Source organism: Pinus tabuliformis, chromosome 8 (genome assembly GCF_031772625.1).
Source record: "Pinus tabuliformis cultivar Carrire ecotype Pingquan chromosome 8, CPIR1, whole genome shotgun sequence".
Taxonomy (NCBI): domain Eukaryota; kingdom Viridiplantae; phylum Streptophyta; class Pinopsida; order Pinales; family Pinaceae; genus Pinus; species Pinus tabuliformis.
The window spans coordinates 1146486190-1146500608 of NC_142294.1; the positions used below are offsets into that span (position 1 = coordinate 1146486190).

The window sequence follows — 14419 nt, forward strand, 5'->3', positions numbered from 1 at the left end:
AGGGTGCCAGCGAAAGGTCAGCGGGAGGTTACAGTGTTTGCAGTAAACCCTGATTAACCGTATCCCCTGCTAGGGTAATTCGCCCAGAGCTCCATCCCTCTAGCCGAATATATAAGCATTCTAGAATTGAATACTTGGTTAGGAGGGTTCTTTTGTAATTTTTCTTGATCCCTGTCTTTAGCAGGTTTGTAAATTTTGCAAAAAATGTAGAAGTTAGTAAGCAAACCCCTTGATAAACCACCCTAAAGTGTTGAAACACATATATATCTTAAATCTAGGGGTGGAGAGGTTAAAATACTAAAGCTTGGTCAATTTAGTCCACTTTTAAGCCTTGGACCTGCAATATAATCGAATTTCCACAAGTTAAAAGTTCAATTTTAGAGGTCTTGGAGTTAAAAACCCCTTGGGTATCCACCCAAAAAATTATTTCCATTGTAAATGAAATTTTTATTTGGATGAAATAAATGATTTAAGCTACATATTTGAAGTATAAACTATAATAATAAATCTAAGCTAAAACAAGACTAATATAAGATACTTTAGTACAAAGCCTTGTTGAATTGTTTTTGAGTGAAATCTGCAATCTAAAAAATCGATACATCAATGTATTCCTACAGATTTGCACACATAAACTAGATATATTTGTGTAATGTATGACAAATAAAACTCGAGAAACAGATATATCTTTCCCTTGTTTAAAATATGAAATTAAGCTCTAACAACCCAAGGAGTTTACTAGCTAGAAAGATGTACAATTTTCAGCAAGCTAGTAATTAAAATAAAAGGACAAATTTTGGAATTTTTAAATAAATAGTGGGTTGGAGAGTGAGGTTTTACCTTTGCCTTTTATCTTTAGTAGTTTGCAGAGTTGTGATCACAACCCTTTCTTTGTTGATTTTTCCCTTTCGAGACTAAAGAGTGAGCTGGAGCTGAAACTATTGTTGGAAAAGTAACTAGGTTCGATCTTCATTCTTGTATCAATTTGTATTTTTATGTAAAAGAAGAAAAATAATTTTATTTGTTCAAGCATGGGTTTCATGCTCAAGTTTAGGTTAAGCATGTGCTTCATGCTTCTAGCTTTTGATTAAGTCAAAGAATTAAATTTGAGTCAAAGTCCATTTGGACTCTTTGTAAGAAAAAGGAAAAATATTTTTTGTTTAGTCAAAAAGAGTCAAATTGACCTCCATAAGACCAAGTCGGCCCTCCAGATGGTCAAGTTGGCTCACTCAAAAGGGACGTGTCTATTCGTATGTGAGAACAACTATTTATAGGTGTGAATCCTCCTCCAAAACATAGGCAGCTCATTCAGGTTCTGTAATGATATGCGAGTTAAGTGGAAAGGATATGCGAGTCTATGTGGAAGGAAAAACAAGTTCTTTGAAGTTTTGATGACAGGGCCGAAAATCTGAAGCAGTTTGCAACTTTGTGACAGGGCCGAAAATTTGAAGAAGTTTGCAATTTGTAGCAAGGCCGGAATCTGTCTGAAGTTGACAGTGATATGATCTTGAAGTTTGATTGAAGTTTGAAGAAGCTTGCCTTTGACTGTGACTTGGGAAGAGGGCTGACTTGGGGATCTTATGGAACTAGTTGTCTTGGTCTTGGAAGTCTCGCCTTGATCTGATTCTATAAGAAGAGGTTTGTTCGGGTTTTCCCCAGTTGTGGGGTTTTCCCTTGGCATGGAGCCTATATCTTGTGTTCTTTATGTTTTGTGACTTTCATGTTTTGATAATTGCTTGATGAAGAAGTAAAACATAATAATAAAATGCCAACAAATATCACAAGTAATAATCAAGCAAGGAAAATCAACAAATGCCTTGCTTTTCCAACATGGTATCAGAGCTTAGGTTGGTAGATCACAGCTTGTTGGCATTTTGAAAAAGGGAAGAAAGACTACTGTTCTACTACAAGAAGGATCCAAAAGAAGCAACAAGCTATGAAGCTGGTAGATTGTATAAAAGTTCTCGTTCCAGGAAATCCGAGTTCCCTCTGAAATGAAGTCATGTTTATCTAAAATGCAATCTGAGATCTTTACCCATGAATCCAAGTCTGATGGAAGAGTTGATTTCATGACTACTATGAGAATTCTCTTCTGATGTGAAGTTCTGATCCCATACAAATTCCAATATATGAGTCAAGCCTAAAACAATGATGCATGTTATCCTCAAAATGATACATTAAACTATTGTTTTGATGCAAGGATCTATTACTGTGATACAAAACATTTGTATCATCCGAAGTTTCCTATGATAAACAATTCAGTCTGAAGTCAGATCCAAAGTTTCCGTAATGCAATATTCCGAATTTTGAGGTAACAAACGTGGAGTTACAAGAAGGAAATGATATATGGTTCACACTCTGAGGCATTCAAAGATCATCTTTGTACCTATGGTTGGCATCTAAGACTACAGTGGTTTGCTTATCCTATACTCTTAGGTTTGTTGAGGTCAATAAAAACATTCTCCTGAGATCTGATGCAAAGTTACAACATATGTGTTGTCTTTTTCAAAAACAATGCATATGATACAATGCTACTCTAATTACAATGAGATCCAAATTGCTCTATCTAAGCAAGACCATGTGGGTCACCTTCAGTGATATACAATTTCTTTCTAAAAATGACATGTAGTCCATGTGAAGACCAAGCTTGAAGGTTGAAATAGGCTACTAAGGAGGCTGTAGTCAGATACATCCATGTGCAATATTTCATAAGGAAGACATTTGAAATAGGCCGTAGATCAAGAGGAGCTCAAGCGAAGGTGAGAAAGGTCTGTTTTGGTGCTTCTTGTGACTGTCTTGAGGACCAAGTTGATCAGGAGCAGGGCCAAGTAGGAGAGCATCATTTCTGGGCTGTTTCTTGTGCAAGTTTTAATGGTACAAACCTCTGTAGCAGGTTGCAGATATCTTTGATTGTTGGGAAGAGGGTTGGAAGGCCTAAACCGGGGTTGGAAAATAGCCTTGGAACCAGCAAAGGAAGGTGGCTTGAAGGCAGAGGAGGGCCACAACTAGAAGAGGGACTTTTGGAGTAGATTGGTAGGGCTGAAGTGGACTGGTAAGAAGCCCTAACCTGGCCGAGTTTCTACAACAGATGCACAAACCTAGAAAGGTGTAAAAGGTATGTATTTGATGTCTTCAAGTTGATTGGTTGCTAAAGGATGTGTTGTCCTAGTTTAGGATAGTTGTTGTTGAGCATCTTAAGGCTGTTATGAAGGCAACAAGAAGATGTCTCTGATTGTGCCCTAGTTTAGGGATCATTCAAATGATGTGTTGCCCTTAAAGGGTTGTCTTAAACTCTGTGAACAGTGCATAGAATGGGAGGCTGAGACCCTAAATGAAGAGAGGTATGACCACACTGTTTTGAGGGAATACTAATCTTCAAGTGGGCCATATTCAACCTCAGAGAATGTACTGTGGTGAATGCAGATGGGAAACAAGGTAGGGCTTGCATAATCAGGCTTTGGACAAATAAAGAAGTGGCATATGTACAATAATTGGAGGACTGTAAGTGGCTGATTGGTAAGGCCTAAGTGTTGTGGACAAGTGGAAAACTTGTCACATCAAGTGGGCTGTACATTGATTGACTTTTGAAGAAACCCTAAGAAGTAGTCTTTCAAAATTTGAAGGATGTTTAGAGGGCAGATTTGAAGAAGCTCTCTGTACAGTGAAGTGCAAGAATCAGCTAGATTTGTAAGGACAGTAAAGCAGTAGACACTCACTATAAAGTGGGTTGTGTTTGGAACACCTTATGATAGAAATCTTGGAGATATTGGAAAGCAGTTTGATTGGTGCCCTCAAGACTGTCAATATAAGAGCTGTGCACAAAAACCCTCATGACAGTCATCCTAGAGGAAGGACTGACAAGAAGGATTATTTGAAGACCCTAAAAGTTGGCTATTTTGGAAAGATGAAAATAGCAGCTAGAGAGCATAATTATGTGAGATTATAGAGCTGTGTTGTTAGCCAATTTGACTGAAGAATGGATTGGCTGACCTAGTATTGAGATGATCAGAACTATGTGATGAATTATCTTCAAGGTAAGAAGCAGTGCAGGAAGTAGTGTTGGACAGAGTTCTAGATGCTATAGGTGAAGACCTCAAGTACAGGATAATGATCTGTTAGGAGGCAGATTTGGAGCCCTAGGAGTTGCAAGATGAGCAATCTCAGTGATAAGAGGGCTAGTTGAGAAAGCTACAATTATAAATGCTAGTTGATGTAAGGGAAGTATGAGTACTTCTGACACAAGCTGAGGCTTGTTGATGAATTCTCCCTGGTTGAGAGGGAGTGAGCATGGATTTCTCCTCTCAGGTTGAGAGGGAGTAAGGTTGGACACTGGTTCTCCCTGTGTCATGTACTAGGCCAGGACTAACAGCTGCAAGTCTAGTGCATGCATCATGGATAGGGAGAATGATGATTTGAATTAGCATGGTTCTCCTTGTGTCAGGTATTGTGACAGATTAGGACTGATATCCTAAGTCAAGTACATGGACATGGATAAGGAGAATGGTGGATTGGATAAGCATCTTGGACATACATTCTTGATTCATGTACTATGATGGATTAGGATGGAGATTCTAAGTCAAGTACATGGACTTGGATAAGAATGGTTCAATGGAAAAAACATTTCCTTGAGGGAAATGGTCCGGTAAAATATATACTCCAGGTATCCTAGGTGGAGTATGTACCTCGGTGAGGCGGTGTGGTGTCCCATGGAATGCCTCCCAACATTGTGCTCTGATCTTGTGAGAGATAGAGTGTACCTGTCAAGGCCTTGGTAATGTGACAATTTTGACTATGATGATCATTAATGCTTATCAATCTGGATCCCTTCTTATGAAAATATTTCAACTTGAGATAGACCTATAGAGTCATTATGAATACCCTCCTAGTTGAGAGGGAGTATTGGTAAAGTAACTAGGTTTGGTCTTCATTCTTGTATCAATTTGTATTTTTATGTAAAAGAAGAAAAATAATTTTATTTGTTCAAGCATGGGTTTCATGCTCAAGTCTAGGTTAAGCATGTTCTTCATGCTTCTAGGTTTTGATTAAGTCAAAGAATTAAATTTGAGTCAAAGTTCATTTGGACTCTTTGTAAGAAAAAGGAAAAATAAATTTTGTTTAGTAAAAAAGAGTCAAGTTGACCTCCATAAGACCAAGTTGGCCCTTTAGATGATCAAGTCGGCTCACTCAAAGGGATGTGTATGCTTGTATGTGAGAACAACTATTTATAGGCATGAATCCTCCAAAACATAGGTAGTTTGTTCAGGTTTTGTAATGTAATGCAAGTTACAATGGAAAGGATATGCGAGTCTCTGTGGAAGGAAAAACAAGTTCTCTGAATTTTTGATGACAAGGCCAAAAATCTGAAGCAGTTCGCAACTTTGTGACAGGGCCAAAAATTTGAAGAAGTTTGCAATTTGTAGCAAGGTCAAAATTTTTCTGAAGTTGACAGTGATATGATCTCGCAGTTTGATTGAAGTTTGAAGAAGCTTACCTTTGACTATGACTTGGGAGGAGCACTGACTTGGAGATCTTATGAAGGAAGTTGTCTTGGTCTTTGGGTCTTGTTGGTATCATCTTGATCTGATTCTATAAGAAGAGGTTTGTTCAGGTTTTCCCCAGTTGTGGGGTTTTGCCTCGGCGTGGAGCCTATATCTTGTGTTCGTTATGTTTTGTGATCTTCATGTTTTGATAATTACTTGATGAAGAAGTAAAACATAATAATAAAATGCCAACAAATATCACAAGTAATTATCAAGTAAGGAAAATCTACAAATGCCTTGATTTTCCAACAACTATCCCACTCCTTCGGCCTTGAAATTGTCCACAGGAAGTTCTAATTTCCTAGGAGGACCTGCAAATTTGAGATGCCCCAACCAAAGTAGAAACAATAGTGCTAATAGCCCATGATTCCGGATGGAGATTCCCCCTAGAGGGCTTGTTCAATACCTGGAAAATTGTATTCTTAGTGACTAACAAAGGGTCATATGGAAATATTATTTTCCATGTGATCCTCTGTCCCTCAATGTATCTTTACCTCATTCTTGTGATGGAAGAAATATACCTACAAAACAAAGTTAATAAAAGCATAATGATAAAGGTGAAAAATCAAGAGGGAATATAATGGAAGAATCAACTCAATACTCAATAAATAAGAGAATAATTTTTTCAAACTGGTTTCTTTGTATTATGGTATTAAATGATCTCACAGTGAACAACATTACTAGAGGAGAGGCTAGCCTTCTAAAGGCTAAATAACAACTAGTTTGACTCATTCATAAAATAATATTTATTAGTCATCTACATTTTGGAAACAATGATTTTATAGTAAAATATTAAATTAAATTCATGACCTTGCTCACTAAGGGATCAAATTGACTCTCACAAAGCCTAAGGAAGCCCAACGTTCCACTTGCAAAGGATCTATAAGTCAACAAGATGAAGAATAGTATCCTTTAGTGCTCAGATGTTCTCTTTGACGTTTCCAACAACTATCTCGCCCTTTGACTTGACTTTTCCATGCATAGTTACTCGAACTTGACCACAATTTTCAAGTTTTCCAACGTCTTGATGAATTTGTTAATTTTTCCACCTTGGTTTGCTATAACTCAATCTGATTTCATCTGGGTCTTGCTTCGTTTGACCAAATTATGCCCTACATTGCCACATCATCATTATCTTCCATGTCATCATGCCCTGAGTTGAATCTCTAACGCCTTTGGGAATTTGGAGAAATTGAGACATGGATTTTGTTCCTCTCATTCTATAGACCAATTTTGATATATTATATTTCAAATTCTAACAAAATATTCCCTGGTTATGCCACTTAGAAACCTATCTATCCATCTCATCACGCCCAAGTGGATGATCTCTAATGCCTTCAAGGATTTGAAAAATTTGAAACATGGGTTTTATTCCTCTTGTTGATTAGAGCACTTTTGACATGATGCATGTGAAAATTTGCCCTACGCTCTCCTTGTTTTGCTCCTTGGAAACCTATGCCACCTATTTGACCAACTTTGACTAGCCATATCTTTAAAATACCTTCACCAAATGGAAAAATCCCATGTGGCATGTTATACTTTCACTGAGCTCTATAATATGAGATCCTGTTGACTTTTTGACTTCCAAGACCACATTGCATTGGAAAATGTAAATTGCCTTAGGAAGCATGAAATGTCACCTACTGTGAGTCTTCCATGTTTAACAAACATTTAAGGGATACGACACCAAAGCCAAGGCATCCTACAAACTCTATAGACTCATAACCATGTGGAAAGACATAGATGCACCTTGACATAGGCTAGGCTGGTCTATACACTGGTGATCACACCTACAAAACTAAGCTCTCATAAAACCATGAGTCCTCAAGTAAGCTCATCCAAGGTCCTCCAATCCTATCCAAGAATAAAGGAACCTGAAATGAACTCAAAGGGACCAACCATTGTTCAACCAAAACATGACTCGCCATGACCCAAGGTATAGGATACCTTATATAGGGGTTCACATGGTTATTGCATGGCTTTTGACTTGTGACCTTAGGCTACAATGGTTTGAAAAAATGCCACAATATAGGTATCCCCATTGAAAAAGTGTTAACAAGAGTGTCCTTGGGAGTGCCATGATCCCAAATTGGCAGGGAGCATGCCTAAAAGGTTTGAGGCACGCTCTGAAGTGTTCTTGTTTGAACCATGGTTCCAGGGCTGAAGTGAGGTGGGCGGGGGGGTGATTCAATGAATGATGCAACATGTAATAAAGCTAAATCAGGATACCCATGATATATTCTAATGAAATCAAGCAAATCATGATCATTACCTTCATTTGGAAATGTTAGTAAAACACGAAGTCCAGGCAAACATTTTTGTGGAGCAATCCCCCTTCTTCCCTAGAATTTCCAAATGGATGACAAATTGACTATTGTGGGACCCCCTGGATTTGAACTTGTGACCTCTTGGGAGCTCTTCTTTGAACAATCATTTCAAACCAATTAAGCTAACCCACTAGGCTATATATACCTATGTTCCACCAGGCTTCCAAGATGGGGGAGTATAGGAGCTAGGGGGATGCAAAAGGAGGAGATGTGGGAGCAACCCAAAATATTAGGAAAATTTAGGGGGGTGAGGGGACATCAAGATCCCTAGCATAGGGGTTACCATCTAAAAAATTATAAAAATAAACATTATAATAATAAAATCCCAACAATAACAATTCATCGCATGAAAATTCATCATTATGCAATCCAGTGGAAACATTTTAATCATGGCAATTCTAAAATCCTGAAAACTGTCAAGTCTGCTAAATTATGAATGGGATATGGAATTTTATTTTCTATGTATGAAATTCGATGAGGTTGGAACCACTCTCAAACATCTTGAAACAATTAAAGGTAATGTTAAAAATTGAAGTATGTGACCTTGATCTTACATTTTCTATCGTTTTACAAATTTAATATCACTCTTGATTACCAAGGTTACAGATTCCTCAAAGCACCTATCCCATCTTTGTTCTATCTTCATGGGTTGTTGGTCAAAAACTCTGGAAGGGATGCCCAGATGTCCACTTTTTGAGGAAACAGATCACTCACATTGGGAAACATTTTCCCATGTGTTTCCCATGAAGGGGGGTATGGGCAAGTGTCCATGCATCCTTGGAGCTTTGGAAACATGGGGGTGTGTCCCCATGGAACACTAATATATACACATTCTTATATAAACAATTTTTTTTTCATTTTCAAGGAAACAACACAAATCTCTAAAGGCCACATTTTCTATGGTTTCCATTTGAGGGATCCATACCAGGTCATTATGGGAATTTTGAGGTCTAAAATAGGTCTCCTAAGGAAAATAATAAAATAATAGTTAAAATACTAAAATAAGAGTTATGAATTTTTAAAGGAAAGGGAAAAAAATATTTTTGCTTTCAATTGTATTTTCAGTTTATTTCTTTATAGGTTTACTCAAATATTAAGTGTAGGCACCCATTGGATGCGGAATTAAATTTTGTATTCAACGAGTATCTGCATACTTTTCAGTAGACCCACAACAGGAAAATTTGGAAATACATGAAAAAATATGTTTCTTTCAATTTTTTCTAGTGTGGATCTACTAAAAATATGTAGAGTGTGTACTCGTTGGATGCTGAATTTAATTTTACATCCGCTTACACATAACATTTGAATAAACCTATAAAGAGATAAGCTGAAAATACAATTAAAAAATAGTTTTTTTTCCCTCTCCAAAAATATTTATCCCTTGGGATGACATTATATTGAATCTTATTGGTTTTTTTAAAGTTGATTTTGTTAGTACATTTTTTGTTTTGGGGCCTATTTTTGATATCAAAATTTACCTAATGTACAAATCATCTGTGGATCTAGACTGTAGCAACACTAGAAATGGATATCTATAGAATGATGAAAGATGGTGAGCCCGATAGATTAGGTTTCTCATCTAGTTAGGTGGCTAACAGGGGTTTTGTGGCTGTAAAATTGCAAGAGATTTATAGAGAGTTATTACTATGCTATGGTTGGGTGGTAAATTTATCCCTTGCAGTCAGTTTTAGAGGTCATCTATCTTAAAAGACGAGAACTGAAGCCTTGCGCTGGTTGTGCTCGATAATATTCTCTCGGATTTGAAGGAATGAGTTGCAATGTTGTAATTAGCTCATTGATATATCACTTGTGTATTAGATATTTCATACTTTGTATGTCTCTGCATGCGTTGATATTAAAATATTGTCAAACTACTATAAATCACTTTCAGTCTTATTTTACAAGACTGTTTGTGTGAATTATCCTGTGCAGCATGAGAAAATTTGACTACCACACCCAGTTCTCAATCCTGTGTATGCTACAACATCCAACCCTGTTACTGTTCTATGCAGCCTATGAATAATATCAAATTGACATAGTGCTTGCTGATGTTTAACTTCTTAAATATTCGTAGAAACCAAGAAATGACCTTGCTGATGTTTAACTTCTTAAATATTCGTAGAAACCAAGAAATGACCTTTTCTTGTGGATGTTTGATGAGAAAGACAACTAAACTGATATTATGCTAGTTTTTAAAGTTATTTTTCTTACAAAATTTTGGATTTATATTTTGCAGGTTAAATCAGGAGTTTTTAGAATATTTGCAAGCTGAAGTGGCTACCCTTCGATTTGCATTATCTCGAACAAAGGTTTCTCGTAAACCCAATAATTGTTTAAGGTGTTTGAACTTTAGTATTTTAGAGGATGTTAAAATTTACAAGATTTTATTATTCAACGCTGCAGGAAATGGACGACAGACTAGTTGAGCTAGAAGCCTTGCATAAGGTCTTAACTGAAGGCATAGGTGAGTGATATTACATTTTCCTGCCAAATATGCAAACAAATAAGCAACTAGCTGCAATTAGTATGTCAGCGTTAGGGATAGCAGAGAAGGAGGGATATAGTGTTAGAGAGAGTAAAAGTTACAGGTCTTCAAAGGCAAATTTTAATCACCATGCACTAAGCCAATAATTGACTTACTGCCTTTCTATCTTGTCCATGGAATATCACTTACTCTCATCCAACTGACAAGATGTAAAGGCAGTGAGTCAATACTCACTTACTGCAACTGACAAGATGTAAAGGCAGTGAGTCAATACTCACTTACTGCATGATGCTTGATATTTATCTGTCTGCAAAATCGCTGAGTCACTATTTGACCTGTTTGAATTGATGATGCTAAGAAACAAAGCCAACATGGATCCCAGTGAGTCATGCAAAATCACTGAGTCACTATTTGACCTGTTTGAATTGATGATGCTAAGAAACAAAGCCAACATGGATCCCAGTGAGTCAATCATTCACTTACTGCATGGTGCTTAATATTTATGTCTGTGAAATCACTGAGTCGCTATTTGACCTGTTTGAATTAATGATGCTAAGAAACAAAGCCAACATGGATCCCAAAACTGACATGATTCTCTATATTTAGCTAATATTTATGTGGATGTTTTTTCAATCAGAAGCATATGATAGGATGGCGGTAGACATTATAGGAGCAAAGGATCGCCTTGCTAGGATCTTCGCATCAGAGGATAAGAAAGCCACGGTATGATCTCTGGAATTCATCCTTTTTTTTTGTCGGTATATTTTGAAGTTCTGTTCTACATTTTTAAGTTCAAACAATGAGATGTTCTCACTGGTACATATCCTCATTGTTTATGTCTAGTTGTTGGAGATGGTTGAAAAGAATGAGCTGGATAGGTCTCTACTTGCTCTTCTGGATGAAAACATTGCAGCGGCACAAGCTGCGAATCAGGTGAATACTCTGTTTTTTCAGGCATATGCAGTTGTTTTTGGAATCATCCCGAGAATGTATGCAACAATGATTATTACTCCTTGGGAACCTCACACAGGATATTATTGTTTATTCCTCTGCATTTATAAAACTAGTGTAGAAGGAATTTGTTCATATTGGTTTTGTATAATCATAAGGGATTAAGTCTAATACTCAGCGAATGACATGATTTGGTCACAGGAACAAGCGGTGTTATTCATGGAGAAAATTAGAGCTGCTGTATTAAAATACTTGACCATATGATATGGATATTGGCTGGCTAATATATATGGAATTTTTACCATGGGCATGCTGTGCTTGTTGGTTGGGATAGCATGGTATAAGAAAACTTAAACTGTAACTTATGAAAAGTTGTGTCAAATAAGCAACAGCACTTAATTCCCACGCTGCAGATTCGATGAATATGTCTCTATACTATCTCTATACTAGGAAGATATTACCATAAATATTTGGTCTAAATTAATTTTTTTCTGTAACATGCACTTTCAATTTAGAGGCCGAGAAGGAATGATGACGCTGTGAAGTCCAACTCCATATTCTGTATGTAGGTACAGATTGAATTTTTGGTTCACAAGGTTTCTTTTTGGACTAGTCATTTAACAACTGGTAACTCGTATGAAGGGAAGGGGAATCTGCTGTATAATCAGCAGATAGTTGTTAACAATGAAATTGCTTTCCACGTTCAAAATTTGCATTGATTATTGCTTCAGATCTCAACTTCGTTTCATGTGCATTTGGTTTCCTCCTATAGGTTAACAATTTTGGAACTATCTTGTGAAGAAACTTTCATGGTTATTTTTTATTTTGTCAGCACTAGAATAGGAACCTTCAATTTACTATTGTTAGCCACATTCAAACATGACAATGGTTACAAAAGTTCTGAATAAAAGAATATTATCTAATGCATGATAAGCATAGTTGGATGGAAATCGCTTTTGGCATTTCCTAAATCCATTCTATCGATTCGGGAATGAAATGTTTCTAATTGGCAGGGGATGGCTTTGAAAACTTAGAGTCTTTTGAGACTTTAATTTCAAGTAAATAAGAACCAGTATCAAAATTTTAAATTGAAATATTATTTTAGCATTAATACAAATGATTTTTGATTATTATTAAATTAGTTTAGATTTATTTTAACTTTAGATCTATCAAGTGTTAAGAATGATCAAATCTCTTTTTATTTTAAAAGAGATTTAGATCTCAAGAGATTTGATCCTTTTTAGATGCTTGGTAGATCTGGAATTAAGATGGATTTAGGTTGATTTTAAAAATAATATAATTTATAATTTGTATTTTGTCTCAAATATAATTAAATATTAAGTATTAGTGTTTTGTTTGTTAAATATTATTTTTATAAATTAATATAAATTATAATATATTAATAGTAATTATGTTGAAAATTTTGAAAAAAATATAATAAATATTTTTTCATAATTTTTTTAAATGATTAATTTTAATTGCTGAAATATACACTTGTAATTTAATAAAAAATAAGTATTATTCCAAATTGTTGACACCTAATCATTGGGATTGGGTGAGCATTTGTAAATAATGTAAATAGTAAATAATGGGAAATGAAGAGACATCAGGAGGTGAAGCCTAAGAGTCTCTCCATCTTGTATATAACTATGAGTAATATTAATGAATAAACAATTCGATTTGAGGAGTTACCTCCTGGCCTGACATGGTATCAGAGCCAGGTTACAACCACTATTTTAGGCTCCTTTCCTGCCCTTGTAACTCCCTCTTGCCCATGTTCTGCATTTCTGCAGCCTTACACATCTGCGTTCTGCCAGCGCAAATTCTTCGTCCTCTCATCGAAGAACTGAACCTCACTCGTTTTTGGCAGTGTGCTGCCTGCACTCTTGACCTCAGGACTATGACATTGATGCGTAGAAGAGATCGAGCAACAAATAGACTCTGAACGATGTTGATTCTCTGCGCATGAATGGTATTTTTGCTGAACTTTCGAGGGTTGAAACACTTATTGCTTTTAAGAATGCAATCTATGACTATGACTGTGTATTACATATATTGTTGTGGCTCCGTTGAATATTGACGTTGCTCCGTTGCCTCCCTCAGTGTTCGGTTATATACCACATTACTTTGACTGGTTGCATCGAACGATTGAGCGGAAGCTGGGTGAAGTATCACCGTTAACGCTGCGTATCTCTTCCCATATCGCCTGGTTGATACCATGTTTGTAATATGTAACTGCGTTTTATCACACTATCCATACAATCATCAGTTGTTTTCGCTGCCTCTCCACACCATATACCATTCTGCCATTACATTGAATCCCGCTCTGGTTAATACCTCCTTGCTCCACAAATCCCCCGACTCCCAGTATACCACGTTGTTTCAGTAATATTGAAAAGCATTTATATATTGAAACGATTATACCAAGTGTTAATACCATTACAACTCTAGTTTTTTTTAATTGCCGCGATTCCCATTTTACATATACGTTGTTCCACATATTACATACCGCCCCGACATATATTACATAGCGCCTCTAGTCCAGAACATTGGCCTACCACCATACCACGAATGGTATAACGATGTTGACTCCCGGTATATTCACTGTGTTTTTTTTTTAGCACAGTCATATTATCGCTCGTCGATATATGTTAATAACATCCATATGTGTTAATCCCTACATAATACCTCTCTCCATAAAATACACTAGAATAGAAGTGAAAATTTTGACAGTATATTGCTAGTAGAGTATTTTTTCTACACAGTACATAGTCTTTAAGATGCATTCACTTGTATCAATTGTTGGAGTATTCCTCTCCGGAAAAGATAACTATCTAGAATGGTCAAGGAAGATCAAACACACTCTCATTTTCAATGACTTGTGGAAAGGACTCTGTGAAGGTGTAGGAGACAATGCACCTGAAAAGCCCAATTCAGATAAGGAGTTCGCCATTTGGGAAAACAAGAACAACAAGGCTTATGCCTTGATTGCAACATCTATAAATGAAGAGGTGAGTCGTCATATTTCACCATTTTCAAATGCTTTTGAAGCCTTACAGAAGTTGAAGGAACTCTATGACTCACACTCTGAGCTTGAAATTGTTCAATTGATGATTAAA

The 14419-nt window shown here is 36.4% G+C and overlaps 1 protein-coding gene across 1 annotated transcript in view; it reads left to right on the top strand.

Annotated features, from left to right (window-relative positions):
- Positions 1 to 12030, top strand: part of LOC149239405 (uncharacterized) — a 52897-nt gene extending 40867 nt beyond the window's left edge. Inside the window, exons 4-8 of the mRNA XM_089373402.1 lie at positions 10101 to 10173; positions 10268 to 10328; positions 10987 to 11072; positions 11193 to 11282; positions 11502 to 12030. Coding sequence (XP_089229528.1) covers positions 10101 to 10173; positions 10268 to 10328; positions 10987 to 11072; positions 11193 to 11282; positions 11502 to 11564 — 373 coding nt within the window. The 3' untranslated portion in view covers positions 11565 to 12030. The remainder of the gene's footprint in view (positions 1 to 10100; positions 10174 to 10267; positions 10329 to 10986; positions 11073 to 11192; positions 11283 to 11501) is intronic.
- The last annotated feature ends 2389 nt before the right edge of the window (positions 12031 to 14419 follow it).